Source organism: Pseudorasbora parva, chromosome 21, assembly GCF_024679245.1.
Source record: "Pseudorasbora parva isolate DD20220531a chromosome 21, ASM2467924v1, whole genome shotgun sequence".
Classification (NCBI taxonomy): Eukaryota; Metazoa; Chordata; class Actinopteri; order Cypriniformes; family Gobionidae; genus Pseudorasbora; species Pseudorasbora parva.
The window spans coordinates 34497888-34524817 of record NC_090192.1 but is presented as its reverse complement, the minus strand read 5'-3'; the positions used below and the strand labels follow the sequence as shown (position 1 = coordinate 34524817).

Here is a 26930-nt window from a genome sequence, read left to right as displayed (position 1 = left end):
TTGTATAAAACAAATTATATCATTGCTCTTCCAAGCTTTATATTGGGAGTGAATGGCAGTCCTTATTTTGAAGTCCAAAAAAGCGCATTCCATCCATCATAATAGTAATCCATATGGCTCAGGGGGTTACTAAATGCTGTGGCAAGGTCGACGAGCAAGAGACGTGGGAGAAGGCATATAAGGACGAGCGATGCCACTGAAGGACGAGAGAGGACCAGACCTGGATTTATGTTGCGTTTTGCTCATGTTTTATTATGTGTGTTCACTGCAGTCATCTGTGAGGAGCTGCCCGGTGTTACTTTCTGATTGTTTTATTTGATTAAAGTCTTTCTGAGCGTTTGACTTTTCCCGCCTCCTTCTTCCCTGAACTAAGAACATTGCTATTAATGCTTTCTAAAGCAAAGCAGTGCGTTTGTGTTTTAAATATCCACATTTAAAAATCTATCAATTATAACAACCAGCTGTACACATAGATTTATGGCAAAAGAGTAACCCCTGACCTGAGGCATGACATTGTCAGAATCGCAGAGGATAGAGCAAAACAAAACACCGGTCAGAAATTCTAAAGTCTAAAACAAGAATTTTAAACGAGAGTGTGAGATTGTTGAACCAGCCCTATTTGTTTGAACCGCGAGAGACGTCAAAGCTTATGATACTCCTATATCCTACGTCATCACCTCAGGGGTTACTCTTTTGACGTAAGTCGACTTGCATAGGCCATCTGCCGGAAGCTAGTTATATTTTTCTTACTTTATTAACCCCCTGGAGCTGTTTGGATTACTTTTATGATGGATGGATCCCCTTTTTGAACCTTAAAATCAGGACCGCCATTCACTAACATTATAAAGCTTGGAAGAGCAATGCTATTTTTTTATATAACTCAGGTTGTGTTCGTCTGAAAGAAAATAGTCATATACACAGGATGGCTTTAGGGTGAGTAAATCATGGGGTAATTTTTATTTTTTGGGTGTGTGTGAACTAGTGAACTTTAATGGGTATAGCTAGAGTAAAGTCTTCAGCTAGTGGGGAATTTCATTTTGTACCTACATTTTCAATTTCCAAATTTCCATCTAAACTGGTTATGTCTCTAAGTCTAGGGAATGTTTTATGAGCAGTAGGATGACCATTTTTACCCACACAGTCATGCAGAGCTGAAGAACAACCAAAAACAAGGTTCTTCTGCAAAATGCATGTTTTGTTTTTTCAACTGCTAGAGGCCAGAAGTGTACTAGAGCACGTTGATGGTCTACGATTCACCATAGGTTTCAAAATCATTCAATTTTAGGTATAAACTATTCAATTTTCAATTCAGTTTCCAGTTTCCAATTACCTAGTCTTAAAAGAGATATTGAACTTAACCGTTGTTCGTAAATGTTGATAGTGAACTACAAGGTTTCAGAAATGAATAACTACATGAGCGCATCCTCTCAATGCTCAAACAATAGCCACGGTTTAGGGCAGAGTTAACATTTAATCCAGACAGAAAAGCATGACAGATCACATCGGCTACAGTCTGAAATCTACCCTTGTGCAACCTTGATGTTTTTAAACGAATGTCTGAAGGCCTTTAAGGGGTATGTCAGTGTATTCTACAACTCTGGCACTTATCATACATTGTATTTATGATGCATCGTTTAATTCTCTCTTTTTTTTCATTTCAGAATAAAACACGACGTTCCTCCAAAGAGTATTTTCTGGAAAAGGACTTTCATGTTAGTTGTAACCAGAAGAAGCCGATATGAAGACGTAGATTCCATTTTCATCTCCGCTATGTATAAAGTCCCTTGACAGCACCATAATTAGTCTCTCTATGTCCTTTATTGTGAAGAAATCCTCCAGCGCTGCCATGGCCCACACAGACGTGAGTTTGAAATCCATAAAAAGACATCTGAGACAAAGACATGCAATGAAAGCAGACAACCGCATAAAGCCAATACAAACCCCAGCTTCTCAGGGCTAATTGGTATTTGTCAGGCGAGCGTCTATGCGTGCTTAAAGGGTATACATAAAACATTGCATTAATCTCTGAGGTAAACACACGCTTGAACGACAACAACAGGCTTCATTAGGTCATTAATTTGAGGTGGACTGTGGTCGAGCCTGAAATTCCCTACAGGAATAAAGGCGATGTGTGAAAGATGTTTTTGGCCCCGCTTTAGCAACGGCGTAATGTGTCTCATAACAACCTGTCTTGTTCTATAAAGTGCTGCGGGTGAGTCTTTAGCCTGTGCATAGTTTCAGCAGTCAGAGAGCAGGAGATATTCACTAAAAATGTTGCGCAGAGAATGGAGAGACCGAATAAACACTGACGGTGTTTACAAGCAGTAATTTACCAGTCTCAGTGCTTTTTAAGTCATTAACACAAAACACTTCATTCTAAATATAACGCATTTGAAAACTCGGAAAAGTTGCCACTAGGGCTGAAGATGTGTCTTCTTGAAACAGTGCAAACAAACTCAGGCAGACCTGTAAAATGCTAAATGGACCCATGAGGGCCGAGGGTTTAGATCAACAAACGGCAAATTACACTGCAAAAAACATGATTTTTTTTTTCTTCTTTTTTTTTTTGTCTTGTTTTCCAGTACAGAAATTCTTGAATCGATTTATTTTAGAAGCAAAATCAGAGGCGCCATGCCTGTTCAAACTAAGGTGCCAAGTGCCTTTTCAAAACATTCAACCAAGTGGATTTAAATGCAGCTTCCAAAAGCAAAAATATATATATTTTTTACATTTGATAATTAATGCTTTGAAGGGTACGATCACACCGGAGTGCATCAAATCTGTTCGTGCTTTGGCTGGTGCTGAGCCAGAAACACTTCAATACACATTCATAGTTTATAAAATATACACTGATGTCTATGGAAGTATGCAGCAATCCTTTCAAATAGGATTTGAGGTTTTATTGATATCCGATATACATTGTGTATGTAACTATAAAGTTTACTTTAACTTTCTCAGTTTGTGTAAATCCACTTGGGTTCAGAGTATTTATTTTTCCCCACATTAATTGCACACATCTAGTACTAGTAATTATGGGGTTTGTTTTATTAATACAGTGCATATTTTTGTCTTGATTTACCCCGAAAGAATGGAAGTGAAATGTGACAACATGCCCCATAGGTGGGGGACACTGTAACGTGACCAAATGACAGCTTAAAATATGACCTGATATAATCAAAGCAATATCCAAGAAAAACTAAAATAGTTTTACAATTTACAATACAATTATTAACTTTCAAAAACAAAATAAGGGCCTTTTTATCATAAAAATATACTTATTTGACAACAAAAACATTGTTAAGTACAGCTATACAGCATAGTTCAAAACATAATAATAATGAATAATTTCTGTCATTATTCACACTTTTTATGGTTTCTCAATATAATTCATAAGTATAGCATAGAAAAGCATATATCTCCTCATTGGTCTCATTGTAATCCAGTGTTACAACACACCCCACCTGCTCAACTGGGATTTAACCCCGGCTTGTGTCCTGCTATTGTCTCTAGTTTTTTTAATGGATCATTGCTGTGTTTTGACGTAATGTGCAATAAACTAATCAGAGTCTCATCTCCCGTTCCCTCTAAAAGCCAGTTGCGCTTGCACCAAGGAGGATTTGCTATTTACATGGCCGAAAAATAACTGCATCGGGCTGAAACTAGAAAAAAAACCCACTTGTGTCCCGCTTAGCGTCACATTGCACCGGGTGTATGATGTGGCCCAACCTGATCCCATAGTAGTTTGTACGTATTTATGCGCTGCTATTTTGTGCAGATTTGTACGACCTCACTTGTACGCATATGTAAAAAAAATTAAAAAGCATCATCAGGTAGCACCATCCCTATAATACAGCGTTTTTAGATGTTTTCATGGATCTGTGTGTACAGGGACCGTTTGGATAATGTTGGCATCAGTAGACCCCCCCCCCCCCCCCCATTTTTTAGTACGTTACTGTCATGTAAACCAACTCTGAATATAGTAGATGCATAACTAGCAAGATTGTAAAAATACTAGCTACTAACTAGCTACTAGCTAGCAGTCGTTAAAATAGGGCCCATTAAAGCTTCTTCTAAATGCATAAAATGCATTAGGCGAAAAGCTATAGGCCTAAAATATACTTCGGTTTTAATGTGTACGCGAGAGTACGTGCACAGTCGAATGCACAGCCTCGTAAAGTATACTTCTTTTAACTCGTACATGTACACAGGCGTTTGAGCAACATCTCGCCAAGAGTTACAACCCATGTAATGTAAATGCTGCAAAAAAATGTAATGTGCATGTGCGACCTGCATGGTTACAAACATTTGGCAGTGCGTATAGGACACGAATTTTACCATGAGAAGAGTATGAGTGTAATGCACACACGGCCCTCGTGTATGTGTAAAAAAGGATGTATACTTTGGTCTTTATTCATAATCTTCTTGAATTGTGACAGTAAATGCTTATTACGTATGTTCTCACTTGGATAATTCAAAAGTATAGTCAGATATGATGACGCTGCAGTAATTAATATGAAGATAATGTTAAGTTTTAATCTATTCAAATAATCTTTTTTTCTATCTTTTTTTTTTAGGGCAGCCCCTTTCCCAAACAAAAAATATATAATTTTTTTATTATTATTTCAGAAAATAAGACTTACTATAATGTAGTTTTGCTTCTCAAGTACATACATCATGATTTAAGAATATTTACATTTTTTTTTTCTGGAAGAAAAGGTTTTAGATATTCTTTTTACTGGAAAATAATATTTAGCAGTGTACACTATAGAGTCAAATTAACATGGAGCTTCACACAAACATTAAGTTTCTGTCTGCTCTGTTGGTTGTTTACACTGCTTTGGACAAAAAAACACCGCATATCATGAGTACACGGCACATGTACGATTGCTGTTGCTGCAGGCACCTTAGTAACTTGCCTAATTGATTGTAAACCCCATTTATTTATTTATTTTCCAACAGGTCTGTATCGCAATACACCAGATGTTTCGTTTCCACAGTGTAGCCAATGTTTCCATTTGGCTGCTCACTGGAAGACTAGGGGTGTCCTAATTACTGCCAGCTCCAAAAAAAAAAAAAAATACAGCTACAAAGAAAAAAAGAAAGAGGAATAGCACCTTTGGGCCTCTGGGGATGAATTAAAAGCCATTTCAGAATAAGGTGTCTGTCGGCCATGTGGCGGCCTTTCGCAGTGACTCGTGAAAGAATATGAGCGATGATTTGATTGGACCTCATAGATCCCGATTCAACCCTAACCACAATCCCTCTGTTCATTTCAAATGCACTACAGGGAGAGTGCCGCATGGCACTGAATACTGATCACTTGCTCATTTGCTCTGGGAGCACTTTTTGGCACAACACTTCGCTCTCTGTGGCACCGGCAATCCTGAACAGATACCCTTTGTTTATTGGCAGGAATACGTCTCCAGCGTGAGGTTGCCTAAATAATCTCTGCCAGTCAAAAATCCGTCCGTGTCCCCAAAGAGGCAACATGGAGAAACACATGAAGCGTGCCAGTATTCCAAGCAAAGTGTGCATTTTCCATTATTTTTTGAAGGATGTTCTTGATTATAATGAGCTGACTGTTGAATATGAAGTAAAGGCAGCGTGGATTTATCCCGGCCTTGCTTTCATTTGCCTTTGCTAATTCGCATAGCACAAAATTAGCCTTTGACTCGGAGCAGCTTTAGGAATTAAATCCCCTGCACACACACAGAGGGATTGTCAGCCGAGCACGGGAGAAATCATTGACAATTCTTGTCAGGTCGGTGGTGAACACTTGCTTAGTACTGCAGAGAGGAGATTGTGAAAATGAGAGCCCGGGCCCAGAACGGATACAGAATAATTATGTATTTTTCCCCCTTTTTTCTTTCTTTCTTTGTGTATATCTTGAGCTCACTCAGAGTAGGAGCGAGTCACATTCAAGTTGACTAACTCCACACAAACACTGCAGAGCAATCTCCCTCGCGCTGTCTTGTCCCACCCCGGCCGCCTCTTTTGAGGTTTCACTGTTAGGCGTTAATAAGGCCACGCGGTTCGCTCTGTAGTTTTTACACTTTTTTTCCTGTCACTCGTGGAGGTTTACAACAGATTTCATCGCATGCAGACTCTCTAAGGAGTTGAAAAGCGCATGAACTCAAACTCAGCAAAGCGGTCTCTCTCTCTCTCTCTTCTAATCTCCTCTGCTGGCTGTGGACTCTGCTGGTTCATTTGAGTGGATAAGGACACGCACTGCAACTACTTAGATAGCTGGAGGTTCCTGTGAGGCCTGACTTTGCTGTGACAGAAAGTGTGTTTGGGGGGGGGGGGGGGGGTGGGGGGGTGGGGGGGGGGGATTCGCAAGATCTTTATCGGGTTTTGTCCAACCCGTTCAGTTGGCTTCTTAGTAGATTTTTGTATTTTGTACATTGTTTGCATTTTTTTAAGACAACCCCCTGAGTATTTTAAAGTATGCATAATCTACATTATGGTTCTTGCTAGACATATAATAAGACCGGGATTACATTAGTGCAAAAGCCATCAACACGTAAATGTTAACGCTGTCACTGATGGCTTATTAAAATTAATTTATTATGTATTATTACTTAGCCTAGAAATCTAGACGCACCCTAGTGGCAGCAAATCTTATTTGCAGCGAATGTCATCTAGCAACTCTCCATAGACTTGTGAGCTGGAAAAAACAAACTCTGGTCAGGCCAATCACATCGTGTATAGAGTCGGTGGGCGGGGCTTAACAGGGCTTAACTTACTGCGTGCTACTAGTAAACACAGAAGTCTTTCGAATCAGCTTTGGCCGTGACTCTGAAAGAGTTGGAGTTAAGCTTTTCTCTGAGAAAAGAACAAAGAAGGGCACTGAAATCATTCTTAAGAAGGGAAGATGTGTTCAGAGTTTTGCCGACCGGATACAGCGAAAGTTTAATCTGTCAACTAGCGCTGCTTCACATTGCTCTGGTTGGGTGTAGCGCTATCCTATCGCGTGCAGAGGGAGTTTGAAAGACAACCATTTATCCCGCCCCTCGGATTGAGCCCTGTCAATGGTGAGTTTCCAGACCCAACAACTTGATGTGGGTCTGGCTTGTCAGGCTAATTATTACTAGTAGTAGTAGTAGTAGTAGTAGTATTTAACTAAAAACTATAGTGTACACAGATATTGGTACATTCGTAATAATACTCGTTCAAATCTGAAAATAAAAATAGAAGTACTCAAAAAATATAAAAAAGTACAATTGCAGTAGAAGTACAGAAGTAGATTTATAATAATATTATTATTATTATTATTATTATTACTATAAAAGCTATGCTGTTAGATATTGATATAGTTTAGTTTAGTTAAGGAGAGACAGGTCACAAGTTCAAATCTGGAAAAATAAAATAAAAAAAAATTGTAAAGGTGCAGACGAAGTACAACTGCACATATAAAACAATATACTTACCAAGTAGGTTAAAACCTAGTGTAGTGTTCAAATTCACAGTATTGTAATATCAGGGAAAAACCTCCCGGATGACCTAATGTATACTACAGCGTTGCATTCAGAAGTACTTACTCAGAGAGTATGCTATGTCACAGCCTTGTTCGGTAAAAATGCCATTTAGGGCAATATTACCCTCACCCCATGCACATTTAAATCAAATAAGCTGAAACAACACAAATCTTTAGTGTTTTTACTTAATTGCCATTTTACTCAATTTTATTACGGTAAATTAACTAAAATGTTAAGTTAACCTAAACCATTTGTGTTGGGACTACATAAATAATTTATTTGCGCTGACTGAACTGGGCAGTGTATTTCTAGTTCCCAGCATGCTTTGCATAGGGATGGATCAGGAGAGTAAATGTTGAAATTAAGTGCTGTTTAATGTGTAGTGTTAGTGAAGAGAAAGTCCTGTTAACCTTTGATGTTATATTTGACAGTTATATTTGACATTTAAAAGTTGTGTTATGTCGTGTTTTCGTATTTTTTTAGGTTACCATTATTGTGAAGTGTAGACCTTGTGGTTAGGCTGTGCTGTTCTCAATGAGCTGTAACTGTGCCAATGCAAGTGGTGAGAAATGCGTTACACTCAAAAAACATGCTGGGTCAAAAACAACCCAAGATTGGGTTGAAAATGGACAAACCAAGCGGTTGGGTTAAAAGTTTGCTTAAAACATCCTAATCTCTTGGTTAAAATAACCCAATTTCTGGGTTAAAAAAACCATGTTGCTGGTTTTGTCCATTTTAAACCCAACTTGTTTTTAACTAAGCATTTTTAGAGTGTACTTGATTATTACTTGCATGTTACAATTAGCAAGTGATAAAGTATCGTTGACTAATAGTGTTTTATGGAAATAAAGAAAATCAATTAATGTGACAGTTCCCATACTAAATGGGAAACTTTATCCTACTTCATCTGGTTGGAATGACATGATTTTTTAGTAGTTATGACTAAATTAACAAGATTAAAACGAATTATTTTAAAGATTATTTTATAGATTTTGTTGGAAAAGCATTATTTAATTTATTGGAAAATGTATTTAATGTTCAACAGTTAATTTTTTGAGTGCAGGTAAATTATTTAAAAGTTACTTTTTTAAACTTGTAAAGATATACAAAAATGATGCTATCGTGTAATATTTGGAATAGCTGTAATATATCACATAATTACTTGCAATAGTGCTTCAACCGTCAGATTAGCATGCAGTTGAGTTTGCCCTCTATCGCTTCATGATGTGGTTTTCCATGCTCAGATGAGTTTATAATCCTGACAAGTCCTAATGAACCTGTGCTAAATATTTAAACGTTCAAATGTGAGCCATCACTCACTGCCTTTTCGTTATTAATGCTTGCAAAAATGATCAAAATCACGGCATTCAGTTTTTTTTCTTTCTTTCTTTGTTTTATTAAAGCGCAGAGTATTTACGTGAAGAGGATCAAAAGGGTTAGGTAGACACAAGAAGAGAGCTCACCGGGAAAACGGGAACGGGTTTATTTGCACAATGCATTATGGGGCTTGGAGAAGGTTAATAGGATTTTGTTCACATCAATAGCGCTGATGGCACGCCATGTGAGCCGCTGCCCCCACATCAAACTCGTGACACAAAAGCGGCAAAAATGCATGGCGGGCTTCAGCACTTCTGAGCTTCTTTCTGCACAACAGGGCCACGACGCCTGGGCGGTCATAATGACCAGTGGATGGCCAGAAGGATGTTTCTGGTTTGTGAGTTTTCTTTTTTGCACTTATATTGGTAGGGCTGGTGAAATGTGAAAGATTTCTCAGTAGTATTAAGCTTGAGCCATCACAAAATTGCATTTAGAAAATGGCCTATTTAATCCTGTTTATTTTGCATTTCTGCCTGATGCGGCTTCATATTAATTCAAGGCAGTAGCTGTTTTCACATATCATGGACTAAATGAATTATAAATTATGGTATACTTGCTCTGTAGTGCTAATATTGAATCTCACACTTTTACATGCATGCTAACTGCAGTGTATGCGAAGTGTTCAGTGACTTTTAGAGATGTGTGTGTATAAGTAAAATAATATATGGCTCGTTTGTATAAATGGCTGTTTTCTGTTTTTATTGTTTGTATTTATTTTTTGTACATTTATTTTTCTCATCGCTTTTTTTGCCACTGCTCAAGTGAAATGCCACCAATTAAACTTGAGAACAACACAGCTTACCACAGCTGTCAAAAACATATTGTTTTAATGTTGTTTACTATAGTTTTTTGTTTTCATGTAGCTAACAACTTTTAAACTAGCTGAATTACTTTAACTAAACTCTAGCTTGTAATGTTTAGATGTACCATATAGATGTTTCGGCCCCATTTTATATTAGGTGGCCTTAAGTACTATGTACATACATAAAAAAATAAGTACAATGTACTTACGGTGTTCAAATTGTATTGTAAAACACTTTTGCTGATATTGAGGTGGGATACGGGTAGAGTTAGGGTAGTGTGTGGGTCAGTTTAAGGATAGGATTAGGTGTAAAGTGTCAAAAGTGTAATTACAAATGTAACTACAGAAATGAATTACAGATGTAATTAATGATAATTAATGTAAATACAATGTAAAAACATGTATGTACACAATAAGTACATTGTATCAAATGATTAATTACAATATTAGTACATATTAGTTAAGGCCACCTAATATAAAGTGGGTCTGATGTTTCTTGTGAAAACACATCAAATGGCTTTAGACTACAAAATAGAAATAGACCTCTGAAGCAAGCGATGAAGGGACTGTTGTTTTATTGGAAATATTCTTCCCATTTTATAGATTATTTCTGGCTCCACGCTGGAAAATAAATCCTCTTTTAGGGCTTGTCTGTGTCAGGGGGCCAGTGGAGGCATTGGTTGGATGGACATAAATACGGTATCCCACAAGGCTCCGTAAAGGTTGCTGAATTATCTTTATGAGGAGAACCATCAATGGCTTTGATGGCTTCTCGCTGGGGCTCTAAGTGCCCATCTACTGGGCTACACAAGATCTCACACGTCACCCACACACACACTAGTAAGAAAAGTGGGGAAATGGATGATCAAGCCGCTCCACAGTGGTCTCCCCGAACCAGCATGTGGGTGTTTCGTTCTCCCTCGCCCTCCTACAGTATTTATGGGAGCCCTGTGTCTTTCTGGCACTTTAATTGGGTGCGAGAGTGGACGGTAGATGAGAAGCGGGCCAAAAGCATGTGATTGCTGTCATGCCAGAGAAACGCGGCAGCCAGGAAAAGAGGGAGAGATAGAAGGAGAGCTATAGAAAAGAGAGAAGCATCAAAGCTCTGGGAAGGAGGCCAGGACACTGCTGAGTCTGACACTTCCTCATCCGATGGACTCTTCGCAGTCAGCGCTGTTTTGTTGCCTTGTCACGTAAAATGCAACGCTATGAGGGCGGAATCTCATTCTCGTTTTTGATTGATTTATTGTTTTCTCCTCACCCACTCTCGCTTGCTCGCCTTTCTGTTTCTGTGCGTTCGTGTGTTTCTTTTCTTGCAGTATTCTCCACAAAAACAAGCCTGCGCCATAAGATGAAGAGATGTTGATCTGTCTGTTACTACTCCTCTCTCCACCCAAAATGTTTGCTTGTAGACAATGAATGCGGTGATGAAAGCTGAAGTCTTTGACGTAAAATTGGCCGCTGACGGGCTGCTCCGACCCCCTCCTTGCACGCTCCCAAGGTTGTAACTGCTGCCGTCTCTGCTGTCTGATGCCGGTGGCTTGACAAGCATTCCACTCTGATCTGACGCCACGCGAGCTGCATTTGATTTTAACCGAATCGTGTTGCACTGGTAGGCCCACCTTTTAACAACTGGCACGTCGGGGTTTGATTCATGTCCGAGTTGATCTTAGCTAAAATACATCTTTCGTACATGCTGAAAGCCAGGATATCAGCTGTTGTTATAGGTCGCGGATATAATGTAAGCCTTTGAGTAAATCCCACACAATCATTTCTGTTTTGGAACGTCAGGATGTGGTCATTAAAGAGGGTTATTATGGCACTTTGTATCCCACACATCAATTCATCCTAATAGCCTTCATTCTCATTGATTTTGTTCTAATACATCATTAGCTATCATGTTGAAAGCATCATCCACTAGGTATGAGTTCATTTGATGTTCGTGATTAATGTTTGTTACTGTTTGTTTGTGTTGTGTGTTAATGGTCAGACTGACTGAAACTGCTCGTGTTTTATGCTCTAATTCCCATGATGATATGCCACAGTCACAGGTTTGATTCCCATTTTGCATGCAGTAATTGGTTTAATCTATTTCATTAAATGTATGTATTTTATTAGTTCATGCACTCTCTAAGAATCGATTCCAGGACCTTGGTGATGTTAGCACAATGCTCAATTTCTTTCTAAGTAGACTCATGGGGCTCAATGCTCAAATTCAATATTCAAAAGTCCAATATTTACATGCCCTTTTAAAATATCCACTGGCCCCACCACAAAAAGTAATAAATACAAAAAAATTAAATAGGTCTAGTTATTGTTTTAGTTGTTTGAAATGCATGTAACCTCAATAAATAGGGTGATAACACCTACAGCTACTACACTGTAAATAATTATTGGTGGTTTAACATAAAAATGTAAGTTACCTGGTTGCCTAAACATTTTAAGTTAATTGAAATAAAAATAAAAATGTTAATACAATGAAGGAGATTAATTTAATCAACAGAAACTCAAAATATTATGTCATCTAAACTACACAAATTATTTAATTTGATTTGACAAAAGAAAAAAAAATGATTGTTTTAAAGTGTAGCCTAAATCATATACATTTTAAATATTAAAGACTAATAAAGTAATAAATGAGAACAAATAGTCACATTACAAGTAAGAACACAATTACACAACAGAACAAAGATATTCAACTGAACATTTCATGTAGGACTAAACTAGAATTTTAGGTACAGAAATAGTAATCAAATATCACAAAGTTATCCAGTCAAGAGTAGTGAGCAAATTTTTTTCTGTTAAAAAATAAATAAAAAATGTTTTATTCTAGCTTCATGCATTCCTTTTTTATCAACAATTGAATACGGGTAAGTTTAATAAAAAAGCATACTTTTTATCAAAAAGCTGAGAAAATCATGTTTTTGTGCAAGACTGTATCCAGATCAGATTCAGAGTGATGATCAAACACAGATGGAGTAGATCGAGTCCATCAACACCCCTAATGCTTCACAGTCCTGTGGCTCGTCCTGGCTCCATATTTCATTCACTAACATTAGCGTCTTCCTCACGTGTGTTTTGATCAGGAGATTCAGTACTCATTCAGAAAATGCATTATAGCGCCCCCTAGCGTCTGACAGAGAAACCCGGAAAATTATTTTTTTTTAGCCAGGAAGCATTTTCTGACAAATATTCTTCCATGTGTGGCGGTGAAAGAGTTAGAACAGGCAACGACAGGAATATTAGGCTGCTGTCACTTTAAGTGTTGCATGGATCCAATATACTATGCAGTTACGCATGCATTTTCTCATGTTAATGTTCACTATAACGGACTATGTTTACAATGATACTCGTCAAAACGAGCATTTTTACATCTTTCTGTTTGAATATGCCCATTCAAGTAGCCTAGAAATGTAGACGCACCCTAGCGGCAATCTGCCCGCAAGTGTCGTCTAGGAACTCTCAATACCCTTCTGAGCTGTATTCCTCACAATCTGGACGGGTCAATCACATCGTGTATAGAGTCGGCGGGCGGGGCCATAATGACGACGGCCGAGTTGCGTTTGCTTGCTTCTAGTAAACACAGAAACTGGAGAACGGCGGCGGTCTTTCGAATCAGCTTTGACCGCGATTCTGTAAGACTTGGAGTTAAGCTTTTCTCTGAGAAAAGAACAAAGAACGGCACTGAAGTCATTCTTAAAAAGGGAAGATGTGTTCGGAGTTTACCCGACTGGATACGGTGAATGTTAAATCTATCAACAAACTCTGCTTCACGTTTGTTGCTCTGGTTGGTGTAGCGCTATCCTATCGCGTGCAGAGTGAGTTTGAAAGACAACCGTTTATCCCGCCCCTCGGATTGAGCCCTGTCAATGGTGAGTTTCCAGACCAAACATCTTGATGTGGGTCTGGCTTGTCAGGCTACCATTCAAGCTCAGGAAGACGTGAACGAGTATTCATGCGCTGTGAGACACCGTGTTCTCGGTGTTCTGTACGAGAACCAAACAGAGAGACGTGGGTACTTTCACATCTACTTCCGCGGGTACTGCGCTTACATATTTAATACGGCAAGGCTTAAAAACGCGCACAAACTGTCGACTTCCTTGCAGATGCAGGCAGTGCTGACTGTCTTTCAAACTAGCCCCGAGCCATCAGGCAGCACTTATTGTCGAGCTCTGACTCTTTCTCGCCAGCCCCGAGCCATCAGGCAGCCCTTATTCTTGAGCCCTGAATCATAAAGTACACTTTATAAGTTTTCATTGTGCTAACAGCCTAGATTGGCTCTTTGAAAAAGTACCATGATACAAATGGTAAAAGCATGCTATATTGGGGGTATTGTTTAATTATATTCCATTTAACCCATTGCACTGCAAGGCATTCGAAAGTATAATCATTTTGGTACGTTGTAATACTTTTTCATAGGGTAAAAAAAAACTCTATATAATAGATATATTAATATATACAATACCTGCACCCAACATTTGCAACCCTAGGAGCAACAGCTCTTACCTTTCCGACATACTGCTTTCCGGTTCCTGTCCACTCCTCTAAGAGAAAGAAACTATTCCACATCCATCCTCGTTTAGTGCGGTGTAGAGTCCGTCCATCCCGATCCAACGTGCTAATTCCAGGCACCGGCCGGATCAGTGCACTGCTCCAGCCCAGCAAGCAGGACAACAGAAGGAAAGTAACTTGATTGATTATCATTTTATCCGATCACTCCTGGAGAGTCCTTGATAAGGAATCAATTAAGAAACAGAGCTCTGTGTTGAAGATACTGCTGAATAGTGGGACAGACGAAATGGGGCATCTTATCCTTAATTCTCTTCAATTCTGTCTTCTCGGGGCCTGTGACGGAGAGAAAAAAAGATCTTTAAGAAAGCATTGCATTCGCCAAATTACCTCTGGTATGACTGCCACATCATAAGGCCGGGGACACACTGCAAGCGTGCCGTGAGCGTCTTGACTGCGTGGCCGTTTTTATTTCGGCTCCCATGTTTGAGCCGCTTGCACACTGCCTGCGTGATACATGCAGCTCACTCACGGCTCGAGACGTGCGGAAAACGCTTGCATGCTTGAAATAGAAGAGACGCCATTTTTCACGTGACACGCGAGCGTGTTGGAAGCGTTTCCAGGCAAAATAGAATAGGAAGAGATGTTTATATTAATAAATGACAGTTTCATGTTTGAAAGTCTGTAGGTTAACATAAATGCAGATATAGGCCTAATTGTAACAATAAAAAACAGCATAATTATCGATTTTGAAAATTAAACGTGTCAATACAGAACAAAATATTATGTCAATACCATAGATGTATGGTCAATAGGCTACTGCCGACACTGTCTTTGCTGTAGCAGTAGGCTATATATTTATGTTTAACATGAAGTATAGGGCTTCCTTGTACATCAATAGCCGCAGCAGCGCCGCGTCAGACACACTTCTTGTGTGCAAAGACAGAGAAAACGCCACGCAGCCGCCCCGCAGCTGACAGGCAGCAGAAACGCCACGCTTGCAGTGTGTCTCCAGCCTAAGAATCATGTTGGCTAACTAGAAAATGCATCATTAATATTGATTGATCACAAAAGATTAAGTGATTTTTGCATGCAGCAGTCACTTGGTGGTCTCTAATTGATGAACTTCTTGAGCCTGAACATCTCGAAACATTTACTTTCCTCACTCGCCATAGATTTGCGGTTACCGGCGAAACGCAGCAAGTCGATAGCGAGCTCGAACCGCCGAGGACTTCCACTTCTATATCCCAAACTAGCGTTAAAGAAGCAAAGGCAGCGGCTCACTGAAGCGGTCTCTCCTCTAGGACTAGTTCTGATAGGTAATTTAGAGGATGTATGCATAATTTATTGGCTTTTGGAAGTTAATCCTAATAAATCTTTCTTCCCTCATTTGAAGAAAGCCCATTTTCCAGGAGTCTGCAGGAAAAGGCCAAGGAGCCAGGTTAGCCTGACAGGCATTCATTACGGCAAACGTCTCCAGGGGTCGCGCAAGCAAATGAGGAGCAGATTCATAATGTTGTGGCGTTTTTTTGTTTAACGATCTGAATCAAAGAAAAGAAGGGAAGGCTAGGCTAGGCAAAGTGGGGAGAAAAGGAAAGAAATAAAACACACACAGTGTCACTAGGGCCATCTCAGCGAACAAAGCGATTCCTTTCTTTGTCTAAAGGCAAATTAGGGCTCTGGTTCTATTTGATGTGACTGAAGTTATGCATGTAAATGAACATTGTCTTGTGAATACGAATCAAATAATTTACTTAATGAGATATGGATGAAGTTAGGAATTATTCACCAGGCAGCGTTTGAAAGTGTGCAGACTACTGTAATTTGTGGAATCACTGGCTTCGCTAATGCGAGTAATGAATTTTGTCAGCCCCAGCAGAGGAGGCCTTTTGTGGCCCAATCTTCCATTCAGACATATGTTTCAATGCAGCTCAGGGTTAGCTAGTAGGGCAGAACTTTGACATTGAGAAGGTCTGCGGAGGTCTTTATGAATTAAACATGATTTTTCTCAGCCTTTCACATCCGGTATGAATCACACATTGGCACGAACTGAGACGGTCCGTGTCTATGTGAGGAAAGTGCCGCCCACATTTGATTTTGGCGTAAGGGTCATTGAGAAGCATGTAATCAGCAGCTGGCATAGAAAAACCTGCTTGAGTCTCTGGCGTGACCTTGACGGACAGATAAATATCCATCTGTCAGTGTCATGGTCCGCAAGCGACTTGATTGATTTAACGCTTTCTATGACACGTTTTCCATCCGTGATCTTAGCTCAAGGGCGAGCGTGGACAAAAGAGCAATAAAAATGAGTTCTGATTCATGCATGTTTATTGCACACTCTTTCAAAGCCTGATGAAGTCTTCTTATTGATGCTCCCTCTCTCATAGCACTGATGGATTTAATTCAGTCCTCAGCGATGTGTCATTTAACTATCGGTTTTATCTCAGATGTTTCGTTAACACTATTTTGATGGTCCCTTTTGACCATTCTGTTGATGTAACGTTGCACATATGCGTCAACTAACTCTCAATAGAGTATTAGACCCTCTGCTTAATATCTGCTAAGACTTTATTGTGATGATCCCCCAACAGATATTCTACTAATAAAAAGTAACTACTACATGTCAACTCATTCTAACCCTAACCCAAACCAGTCTACTAATACTCTACTAACACTCTAATGAGTTAATATACATGTAGGTGCAATGCTTCATAGTCAACAGATTGTGTTAAAGGGACCATCTAAAATTAGAAGAGATAAAAATAGCCCAAACTGTTCACATTCAAGAGAACAGAGCTATAAAATGAATGTGGATAGTATCACAGACCGCTTAGTCTATTGCAGACTTTTGAGACTATTTGTTTATTTAGTTTATGTACTTATGTTTATTGCATTCATATTCATTTTCCTGAAGTCTGCTGAAATGTATTGCGGATCCAATGAACGCTGACATTCTTCAAGTCAGAGATTTAATAGAGTGTTCACTCATCTCATTCAAGTTTTTTATCTGTCAGAGGATTTTTTTAGGCTCTTAAACTAAATAAATACACACAATTGTATACATTTAGGAAGAGTATATAGTTATAAAAAAATCCTGGGTTAAAAACAACCCAAGTTGGGTTGAAAATGGACAAAACAAGCAATTGGGTTGTTTTAACCCAGCGGTTGAGTTGTTTTAACCCCGCAATAGGGTTGATTAACCCAATGGTTGGGTTAAATGTTTGCGTGGTAAGTCCATTTTCAACCCAACTTGGGTTGTTTTTAACCCAGCATTTTTTTGAGTGAATGAATGTGGAAAGCAGTACAGACAATTTCGTCCATTGCAGAATTTAGTATCTTAACTTTATTTTATTTTTTTCACAAAAAGAAATATCAGAGGAAATGATTCTGATTATTAATATATTTTTGTGTTTTGAAAAAATCCCTGAAGTCTTTAGTTAGCTTTGTTTAATGTGTATTTTTTCAAAGATCCCTAGAGTTTGCTGAAATGAATTGTGGCTCCCATGAATGCTCTTTGAGAATTGAGAATTGATAGACTTTTTAATAGAATTCTCAGGTATTTGTTCCTCGAGTATCTTTTTGGTTTGCTTGTTTGTTTTTAGTTTTTTTTTTTCGTCTTAGGTGATTTTCCTAAAAACCTTTAGAAGAAATGAATAGTCAATATAAATAATAGTAAGAGAGCTATACAATAAAGAATAAAAAATAAAAAAAATCAGATGTTGGTACATTGTCAAATGTGACAACCCGATCACACATAAATGCGTATAAATAGTACGAGTGTGCAATGTCGTGGAACGTATACGCCAAAACTCATTTTGGCGTGCATATGATACGCTGTTTTTCGCGTGCATATGATACGCACTTTATGGCGTATATATGACACGCGCTTGGGTAGGTTTAGGGTGGTGGGGCGTATATATGACACGCGCTTGGGTAGGTTTAGGGTGATGGGGCGTATATATGACACGCGCTTGGGTAGGTTTAGGGTGGTGGGGCGTATATATGACACGCGCTTGGGTAGGTTTAGGGTGGTGGGGCGTATATATGACACGCGCTTGGGTAGGTTTAGGGTGGTGGGGCGTATATATGACACACGCTTGGGTAGGTTTAGGGTGGTGGGGTGGGGGGTTCGTATGTATAATACGCCATAAAATGCGTACCATATGCACGCGAAAAACAGCGTGCCATAGACACGCCAAAATGAGTTTTGCCGTATACATTCCACGACATTGCACACTCATACTATTTATATGCATTTATGTGAGAATAGCCTGAATGTGAGCACAGCTTAAGCCAGTTTTAAGATCTTTGCTAGGTATTTGAGGTCAAATTGTTCAACATGATTTCGCCTTGATGTTCAGAGGTTGCTCTTTCATAAATCAGATTTAATGGCGAGTTATGTCTCAAAACACTGTTTTTTTCTCTTAAAATTTAAGCTTTAAATGTGAATAGCATACCTCGGATACTTTGATTTTGGAAGAATGTGATGTGAGTTTAAGATGTTGTTGAGATTACAACACAAGATAACTAAAACACCTGAGAAATGGGATTTAAGCCATTAAAAATTCTTATCCACACACATGTTTACTGCACAAACGACTTGTGGTTCCCATTGTTCACAAGCGTTGTTTAATAATTGTCGTTTACCTCCTCGGGGTGCTTTTATTTTCATTATGGCATGAGTTGAGTTATCAAATCACACGCTGTACAAGATTTTTGCAAGTTTACACAACATAATAATGAAGTGGCAGGTGCTGTATATATATCCAGCTCTGCTTGGGTGATTTTAACACTACAACAGTGAGAGCGTAAAGCATGTGAAAAGGCCCGGACAGGAAATTGTGTGTTTCTGTGATGACTGCAGGACTCACAGGGTGCCAGAAACCCAGAGATGTAGAAAATAAAAAAATCATGTTATCGTGCACTCTGAGTTTAGCCCTTCCTCTGCAATGTCAAGAACATTCTGGGGGAAAAAATGCCTGCGATTGCGTGCACCAATTTATGCGTGGTGATTCTCATGATTGCATTTTCTAATTATCATTCAAGGCTGTCCTTGAGGTTTAATAGCATTCTGGATATTAATCTTTGATACAGCATGCCTATTAAGCATTAGGCCAGTGAATCTTTTATTTTATTTTTTTTGCCTGTTACCATACAAAGAAAAAGATGCCAGATGTTTAGGGCTGTCACTTAATTATCTCACTTTGATTAGTGCATTGAAAACTTGTTTATGAGCGGATAAGGGAGGATCCGTGATACTATATAAGGGGAGGAACGAAGGATGCGCAAGGGAGTCGAGCGAGGAGGAAGAATCTTCTCACTTGTCCTATTAAGAGCGTCTAATTAGTGTGTGTATGTGAATTTAGGCCTATGTGGATATGCTAGTCGAGGCATAATGAGGTAATGCTATGTAATTATGAATTAATTGGCAGAGAGGACGGCGCGTTTTCCTTCTGAAAACTCCACGCGGCTGACCCCGTTGATCTGTGTAACACACTGAATGTTGCCCGAGCAGGGTGGTATTTTGCAAACGGACGACAAAGATCACGTTTCATAATTTGCAAAACTGATTGACAGTGATGAACCGCTCACGTCCGCCACCGCGAACACAGACTCGCCGTAGTCTATGTAATTGCTGGAGTCCTGTCTGCAAGGTACTGCAATATTTCTCCCGAGGTTTATAAAAGCAGTCTGGGGCAGCGTCGTCTTTGGGGAATACATCTGCCAGAGTTCAACACAGCTTCGTTCACTCATGCTATCTGCCTCCAAACACCCCCCTCCCCCTCGTCCTCTCCCTCGAATATTCCCCCTAAGACCATATCAGACACGGATCATTTAGGAAAACTGGGTTATTTCTGTCCACACCTGACTGTGTTCTGATGGATGTCTGAAGCCATATGTGGGATACGGCAGCTTGTGTCTGAGCATTTGTCGTGCTTATTATTGCTTGGGGAAAGTTTTGCGTTTTGTCTCTTTTCCTTGACCTTGAGATTTTGACATCGCACGCGTTAAAGGATGGAGAACTTCTGGAAACAGGATGAACAAATCGCTTAATAATATATAGACTGCATGCGGTCTGAAAGATTGAAATATTGCCCGAGGCCTGTCTGATATCTCACAATCGAAGCAGCCACCTGGTCTGTCCAAATTACTTGCAGGGCATCAAACTCTCTGCTATGGTCAGATAAAGATGGACGTAGGGGTTGTTTTGTTTTAACATTTAATATAGCAGAGCGCTTCCATCACTTTAAATTTAGGGTTGGGGCTTGAGGTAGCAGGATTTCGCGGTTTGAAATGTTTGTTTGTGGAGGTAAAGTCATGACGGCTTAAGCAGATTGCAGATCAACAGCGATGAAGACTGATCTTCATTGCTGCTTAGCACTGAATTTTGAGCCACTTGGTGGAGCTAACTCTCTCTCAGATAACACTGGAAGTTCTGTATCTGTGTCTCGCTCTGTTTCCCTGTGTATATCGTGTGTCTTCAGACTAAATCATTTGAACTAAAAGGTTTTGTGCTGAAGGCATACTCCAGGAAGTTGATTCTGATTGATGCTGATCTTTTTTTAAGCATGATATCAATTTTATGTTCATTGCAGGGCAGATTTTATTTAGAAAGTGAAAATACTGTATGTATCAGCTTTGACATACATTCGAAATATACACTCTTAGAAAAGAAAAAAGGTTCAGTGGTGTTTTATAAAGATCCCCTGGGGTTTTGACTCACTTTTAAAGAACACTTTTAAAGAGAAATGTTTTATATGGTTGCAAAATATTTTTATGTCTAACAGGTCATTTCATGTTTTACTAGTGATACTGTGTTACAAGCTGCTTAATTCATACGTTTTAATTCAAATGAATTAAAACCCAATTCATTAATTTAAAAACTAAATCCATAAAATGATTCCATGATGGGAACCCCTAAAATGTTTCACATATGAATCACCTGACAAAACCCTGAAGCTATACAATTATTGTGAATAGCTCAGAATCTCACCAGAAATGTTTGAGATCATATAGAAATTTCTGACTTTGAGACATTGTCGTAGGAGACAAACAGGATGTGTTTTTCTTCAGAATCTAAAAAGCAGGAGGTCTCCATTTGCATTCAATTTTATCTCATGGAGTTCATACTGAGATATTAAAGAGATCTTATCTTAAAGTGTATCTTCCCAGGAAGAAGAATCTGCATCAAACAGATATAAGGAGTTATATAAGCCTGTAAATTTCTCCCAAGACATTTGTCTCCTAAATGTGTATGCTGTCAGTGACAGATCTTCTATTCACAGGCTTTTGTGTGTGTTTCCAAGTGAATCGTTTTGCATTAAAAAGAGATGCTATTAGCGTGGCTAATTTAGAAAGCAGAAATGCAACAAGCACTTTAGAGGTTAATTTGTGTTGGACAATAATGACCACTCGCTAATGACCTCCAATACCGAGATCCAGTTGATCGGTTGTATTTATCAGAAGCATATCCTATTGTCTCTGTGTGTTTGTGTGTGTTGCCTGATAAACCCTACCTTATGGGGACAAAATGTCTCAAAAAGGATGGCAATATCCAAAATCCTTGTCCTTGAGGGGACAATTTTTGGTCCCCATTAGTAAACAAGCTTATAAATCACACTGAGTGATGTTTTTTTTTTTTTTGAAAATGTAAAAATGCTGAAAGTTTTCTGTGATGGGTAGGGTGTATGCGAAAGAAACAGTGAGTGAGTGAGTGATTAGGCATGAGCAGTGGGGTAGACTCTTGCTGTGTCCAATGCAATACATATTTATGAAATATTCCTGCACATCTCTCTCTCTCTCTCTCTCTCTCTCTCTCTCTCTCTCTCTCTCTGTCTCTCTCTCTCTCTCTCTCTCTCTCTCTCTCTCTCTCTCTCTCAGACACACACACACACACACACACACATTTACGCACATAGTTTATCTTCAAACTGGGGCTGCCTGTAAAATAGCTGCCAGATGACACACAGGTCAAGGCAATAATCTGCTTTTCAGAATCAAGCAAAAGCATTTGTGTAATTGCAGGAATTTTATAACAGAGTAATTGTCAAATAAAATTACTGCAGAGCAGTGCTGCCTCCCCGTATGAAGTTTTGTAGACACCTCTTTTGCCATTATTAAAAAAAATTATGCACCGATAGCAATCTTACCTGGGTGTAGTAATACACATTTACTTAAACAAATATTTTATCAAAAAGCAACACAAAAAAGCCTTTTTATCAGAAATGACATATCAGTTTGCCTCTGTATTGACAAACAAGAATATTACACATCTTTTAAAAAAGTAGAAAGAACGCAGTGTCTAGAGATAAAATTCAACAGCACAGCAAAAGAAACAGTTCTAAGAGTTTCTAGCCAGGAAATTCCTTTGGGTTTTCTACAATATGAGGTCAATAAAGTCCTTGACAATATGGCATTGAGACATTTCAAAAGCGACCAAACTATCTCTTTAGATCCTAGAAGCATTATCTGAAACCACCTGCAAAAGAAGCTAATCAACCGTCTACTCACACTCTCTTTTTGCGTTTGCCACGTCTTTCTCAGTTGCCTTAAATCCGTCTTAGCCACTCTTTAATCAAATAGTTCCTCCAGTGTAAAATGATCTCCACGGCAACCACTCTGCAGGGCACATCTGTCTTAATGATAACCTTTAGATTCAGCGAGCAAGAGAGAAAATTACGTACATGACTGCTCTCTTTCCGGACTCTCCTCATCCGTCTGAGCAAGAGTGGGGGACCGAGAGAGCACAAGAGCAACAGAGCTGGAGAGGGAGGGACGGACGGGAGGGAGAGAGAGAGAGAAAGAGAGAGAGAGAGAGAGAGAGAGAGAGAGTTTTACCTCCGTTGTCTGTACTCCATTGTTTTCTGCTGTGTTTTCAGGCACACTTCTATATCTCCTTAGCATAAGCTCCACGCTTGTCACCTTCCCTCTCAGTTTTCACTGTAAGACTGAACATTGTTCTGAAGCTTACTCTGTGTGTGTGTGTGTGTGTGTGTGTGTGTGTGTGTGTGTGTGTGTGTGTGTGTGTGTGTGTGTGTGTGTGTGTGTGTGAGAGAGAGAGAGAGAGAGAGAGAGCTGTCTGACTGAGCTCTCCTTTTTTATTCTAGTCCCTTTGTCTTAAATTTTCGCAATGCTTTTTGATTTCTACTTGCCTTTTTACCTCCTTTTTTCTCTGTCTGAGTATTATTTTTCCTTTCATATGCACCTCTCTCTTTCTCTTTTTGAGTGTCAGGGAGATTGTGGCAGCAGGATTGAGCCCATGATTGGCTGCCACTCAGTCGTCGCCGATGAAAGACAGCAGAAAAAAAGAAGGGTAGAGAGAGAAGAAGAGGCTTTACTCCCCTGGAGCTGCGGTTTTGACTTCACTTGCCACAGATTGTGTGGGGCGGGGGGTGGAGGGGCGGGGGGGTTAGGAAGATATACTGCCAACGGCCGAGAGAGATAGAAAACGAGAAAGCGAGAAGGAAGAGGTCAAGGAGATGAGGGCCACGGGCGATAGAACCGCAGGCAATAGATGGCGGTAGCGATCCACAGCTAATGGACGTCGCGTGATAGATGGACTCATCGATGCTAACTGTCCAAAGCGATTCGAGCTTGATCTAATCAGGGTTCAATGACAGTGGAATGAAGGAGAAAGAGCCCATAATAAGTAAATCAACACCAGGAGAGAGGCAAAAGTGAGGTAGGAGTTGGGGGCGGGGTGGACCATGTCCAGGCACTCAGCGGGAGTGTCATTACCAGCTTTTTCCTCCGGTTCATATCAGTCCATCACCTGAAATAAAACAAACCGATTGAGAAAAGCTGGATTTTTTTATGCTGCAAAGACTCTATTACTAGAGCATTTGACAGCTAGAGTTAAAAGTCGTGACAGACCAACGTATTGAACCGTACCAAAGTTGTAGATCTGTCATGTTTCAATATGTAAACATACGGGTTAAAAACTAAAAAGAAGAAAATTATGCAAGCTAATGTCGATCCAAACCCGCTCCAATTTTGAAACGCAATTAAATTTGAGAGCTTTCTGCACCTCCGTTGACAGCTACCTACCCAACTACTAATTTGTTGCATTAAACTTTTCATAGTTCGTAAAACAAATCAATATGAATTGACCAGTTTGGTCCAAATTTTCAGAAGAGACACGATCGCTTTATATGACAAACCGATTTAATTTAGGCTTTTATTCGCATATAAGCAGATACTCAACCACAATTGCTTGACGAGCGAGAATGAACCTCACTGGTTCTTGCAGAAACTTGTCAGTAATAATAATAATTATAATAATAATAATTTGTTACATTTATATAGCGCTTTTCTAGGCACTCAAATCGGTTTACATATAGAAGGGGGGAATCTCCTCAACCACCACCAATGTGGGCGACGTATTGCACCAGAACGGCCACCACACACCAGTTTACTGGTGGAGAGGAGACTGAGTGATGAAACCAATCGGTATATGGGGATGATTAGGAGGTCATGATGGACAGGGACCAATTGGCAAATTTGGCCAGGATGCGGAGGTTACACCCCTACTCTTTATCGAAGGACATCTTGGGATTTTTAATGACCGCAGAGCGTCAGGACCTCGGTTTAACGTCTCATCGGAAGGACAGAACAAACACACAAGAACAAACCTCACTGGTTCTTGCTGAAGCTCAAAAGAGCTGCGTAACACGAGAATGAACCTCATTGGTTCTTGCAGAAGCTCAAGCGCACTGTGAAACACACAAGAATGAACCTCATTGGATCTTGCAGAAGCTCAAGCGCACTGTGAAACACACAAGAATGAACCTCATTGGTTCTTGCAGAAGCTCAAGCACACTGTGAAACACACAAGAATGAACCTCACTGGATCTTGCAGAAGCTCAAGCGCACTGTGAAACACACAAGAATGAACCTCACTGGATCTTGCAGAAGCTCAAGCGCACTGTGAAACACACAAGAATGAACCTCATTGGATCTTGCTGAAGCTCAAGCTTGCTTCGCAACACATGAGAATGAACCTCACTGGTTCTTGCTGAAGCTCAGATGCAATGCGTTACACATGAATCAACCTCAGTGCTTCTTGAGGAAGCTCAAACATGCTGCATAACACGAGAATGAACCTCACTGGTTCCTGCAGAAACTCAAACATGCTGTGAAACACACAAGAATGAAGCTCAATGGATCTTGCCGAAGCTCAAGTGTGCTCTGTATACTTGAGAATGCAACTAACTGGTTCTTGCTGAAGCTCAGATTTACTGCGTTACACATAAGAATGAACCTCATTGGTTCCTGTAGAAACTCAAACATGCTGTGAAACATACAAGAATGAAGCTCATTGGATCTTGCCGAAGCTCAAACATGCCGTGAAACACACAAGAATGAAGCTCATTGGATCTTGCAGAAACTCAAACATGCTGTGAAACACACAAGAATGAAGCTCATTGGATCTTGCCGAAGCTCAAACATGCCGTGAAACACACAAGAATGAACCTCATTGGTTCCTGTAGAAACTCAAACATGCTGTGAAACACACAAGAATGAAGCTCATTGGATCTTGCAGAAACTCAAAAATGCCGTGAAACACACAAGAATGAAGCTCATTGGATCTTGCCGAAGCTCAAGTGAGCTCTGTATACTTGAGAATGCAACTAACTGGTTCTTGCTGAAGCTCAGATGTACTGCGTTACACATAAGAATGAACCTCATTGGTTCCTGTAGAAACTCAAACATGCTGTGAAACACACAAGAATGAAGCTCATTGGATCTTGCCGAAGCTCAAACATGCTGTGAAACACACAAGAATGAAGCTCATTGGATCTTGCAGAAACTCAAACATGCTGTGAAACACACAAGAATGAAGCTCATTGGATCTTGCAGAAACTCAAACATGCTGTGAAACACACAAGAATGAAGCTCATTGGATCTTGCAGAAACTCAAACATGCTGTGAAACACACAAGAATGAAGCTCATTGGATCTTGCAGAAACTCAAACATGCTGTGAAACACACAAGAATGAAGCTCATTGGATCTTGCAGAAACTCAAACATGCTGTGAAACACACAAGAATGAAGCTCATTGGATCTTGCAGAAACTCAAACATGCCGTGAAACACACAAGAATGAAGCTCATTGGATCTTGCCGAAGCTCAAGTGTGCTCTGTATACTTGAGAATGCAACTAACTGGTTCTTGCTGAAGCTCAGATTTACTGCGTTACACATAAGAATGAACCTCATTGGTTTCTGCAGAAGCTCAAACGCGCTGCATAACACAAGTTCTCACTCGTCAAGTGAAGAACATGCTTGCACTTCCTTTTACCACAGCTGATGAGCTGAAAGTTTATGTGTGAATATAAGCCTAAATTAAATCTGTTCATTAAAAAAAGCAATGATGTCACTTCAAAAAAAATTGACCTAACCTGTCAATTTATATGGATTAGTTTTATGATTTCTACAAATTTATCTTGAAAAGATTTTAAATGTTTTGTCTTATTTTTCAAATAAATGCTGTTCCTAAAAAAATATTAGGCATCGCAATTTTTTTCCATAGAAATTATAATAGGAAATGTTTCTTGAGCAGCAAATCAGCATATCAGAGTGATTTCTGAAAGATCATGACACTGCATACTCGATGAATATGCAGCTTTGCCATCACCGGAATAAATTACTTTATTCTAAATTCTGTAGTATAAAGTCGTTTTAAATCTATGTTGAACGTTGGACATTGGGACCTCTTTAAAAAAAGAAGTAATAATCTATAAAATTATAGCATCATATTTTAATA

At 39.5% G+C, this 26930-nt stretch overlaps 1 protein-coding gene across 1 annotated transcript in view; it reads right to left on the bottom strand.

Moving 5' to 3' along the window:
- The window catches only part of LOC137055420 (cadherin-10), a 70890-nt gene extending 47996 nt beyond the window's left edge, over positions 1-22894 (bottom strand). The window contains exons 1-2 of the mRNA XM_067429171.1: positions 22678-22894; positions 14164-14502 (exon numbers count right to left, since the gene is read on the bottom strand). Coding sequence (XP_067285272.1) covers positions 14164-14361 — 198 coding nt within the window. The 5' untranslated portion in view covers positions 14362-14502; positions 22678-22894. The remainder of the gene's footprint in view (positions 1-14163; positions 14503-22677) is intronic.
- Between the last annotated feature and the right edge of the window lie 4036 nt (positions 22895-26930).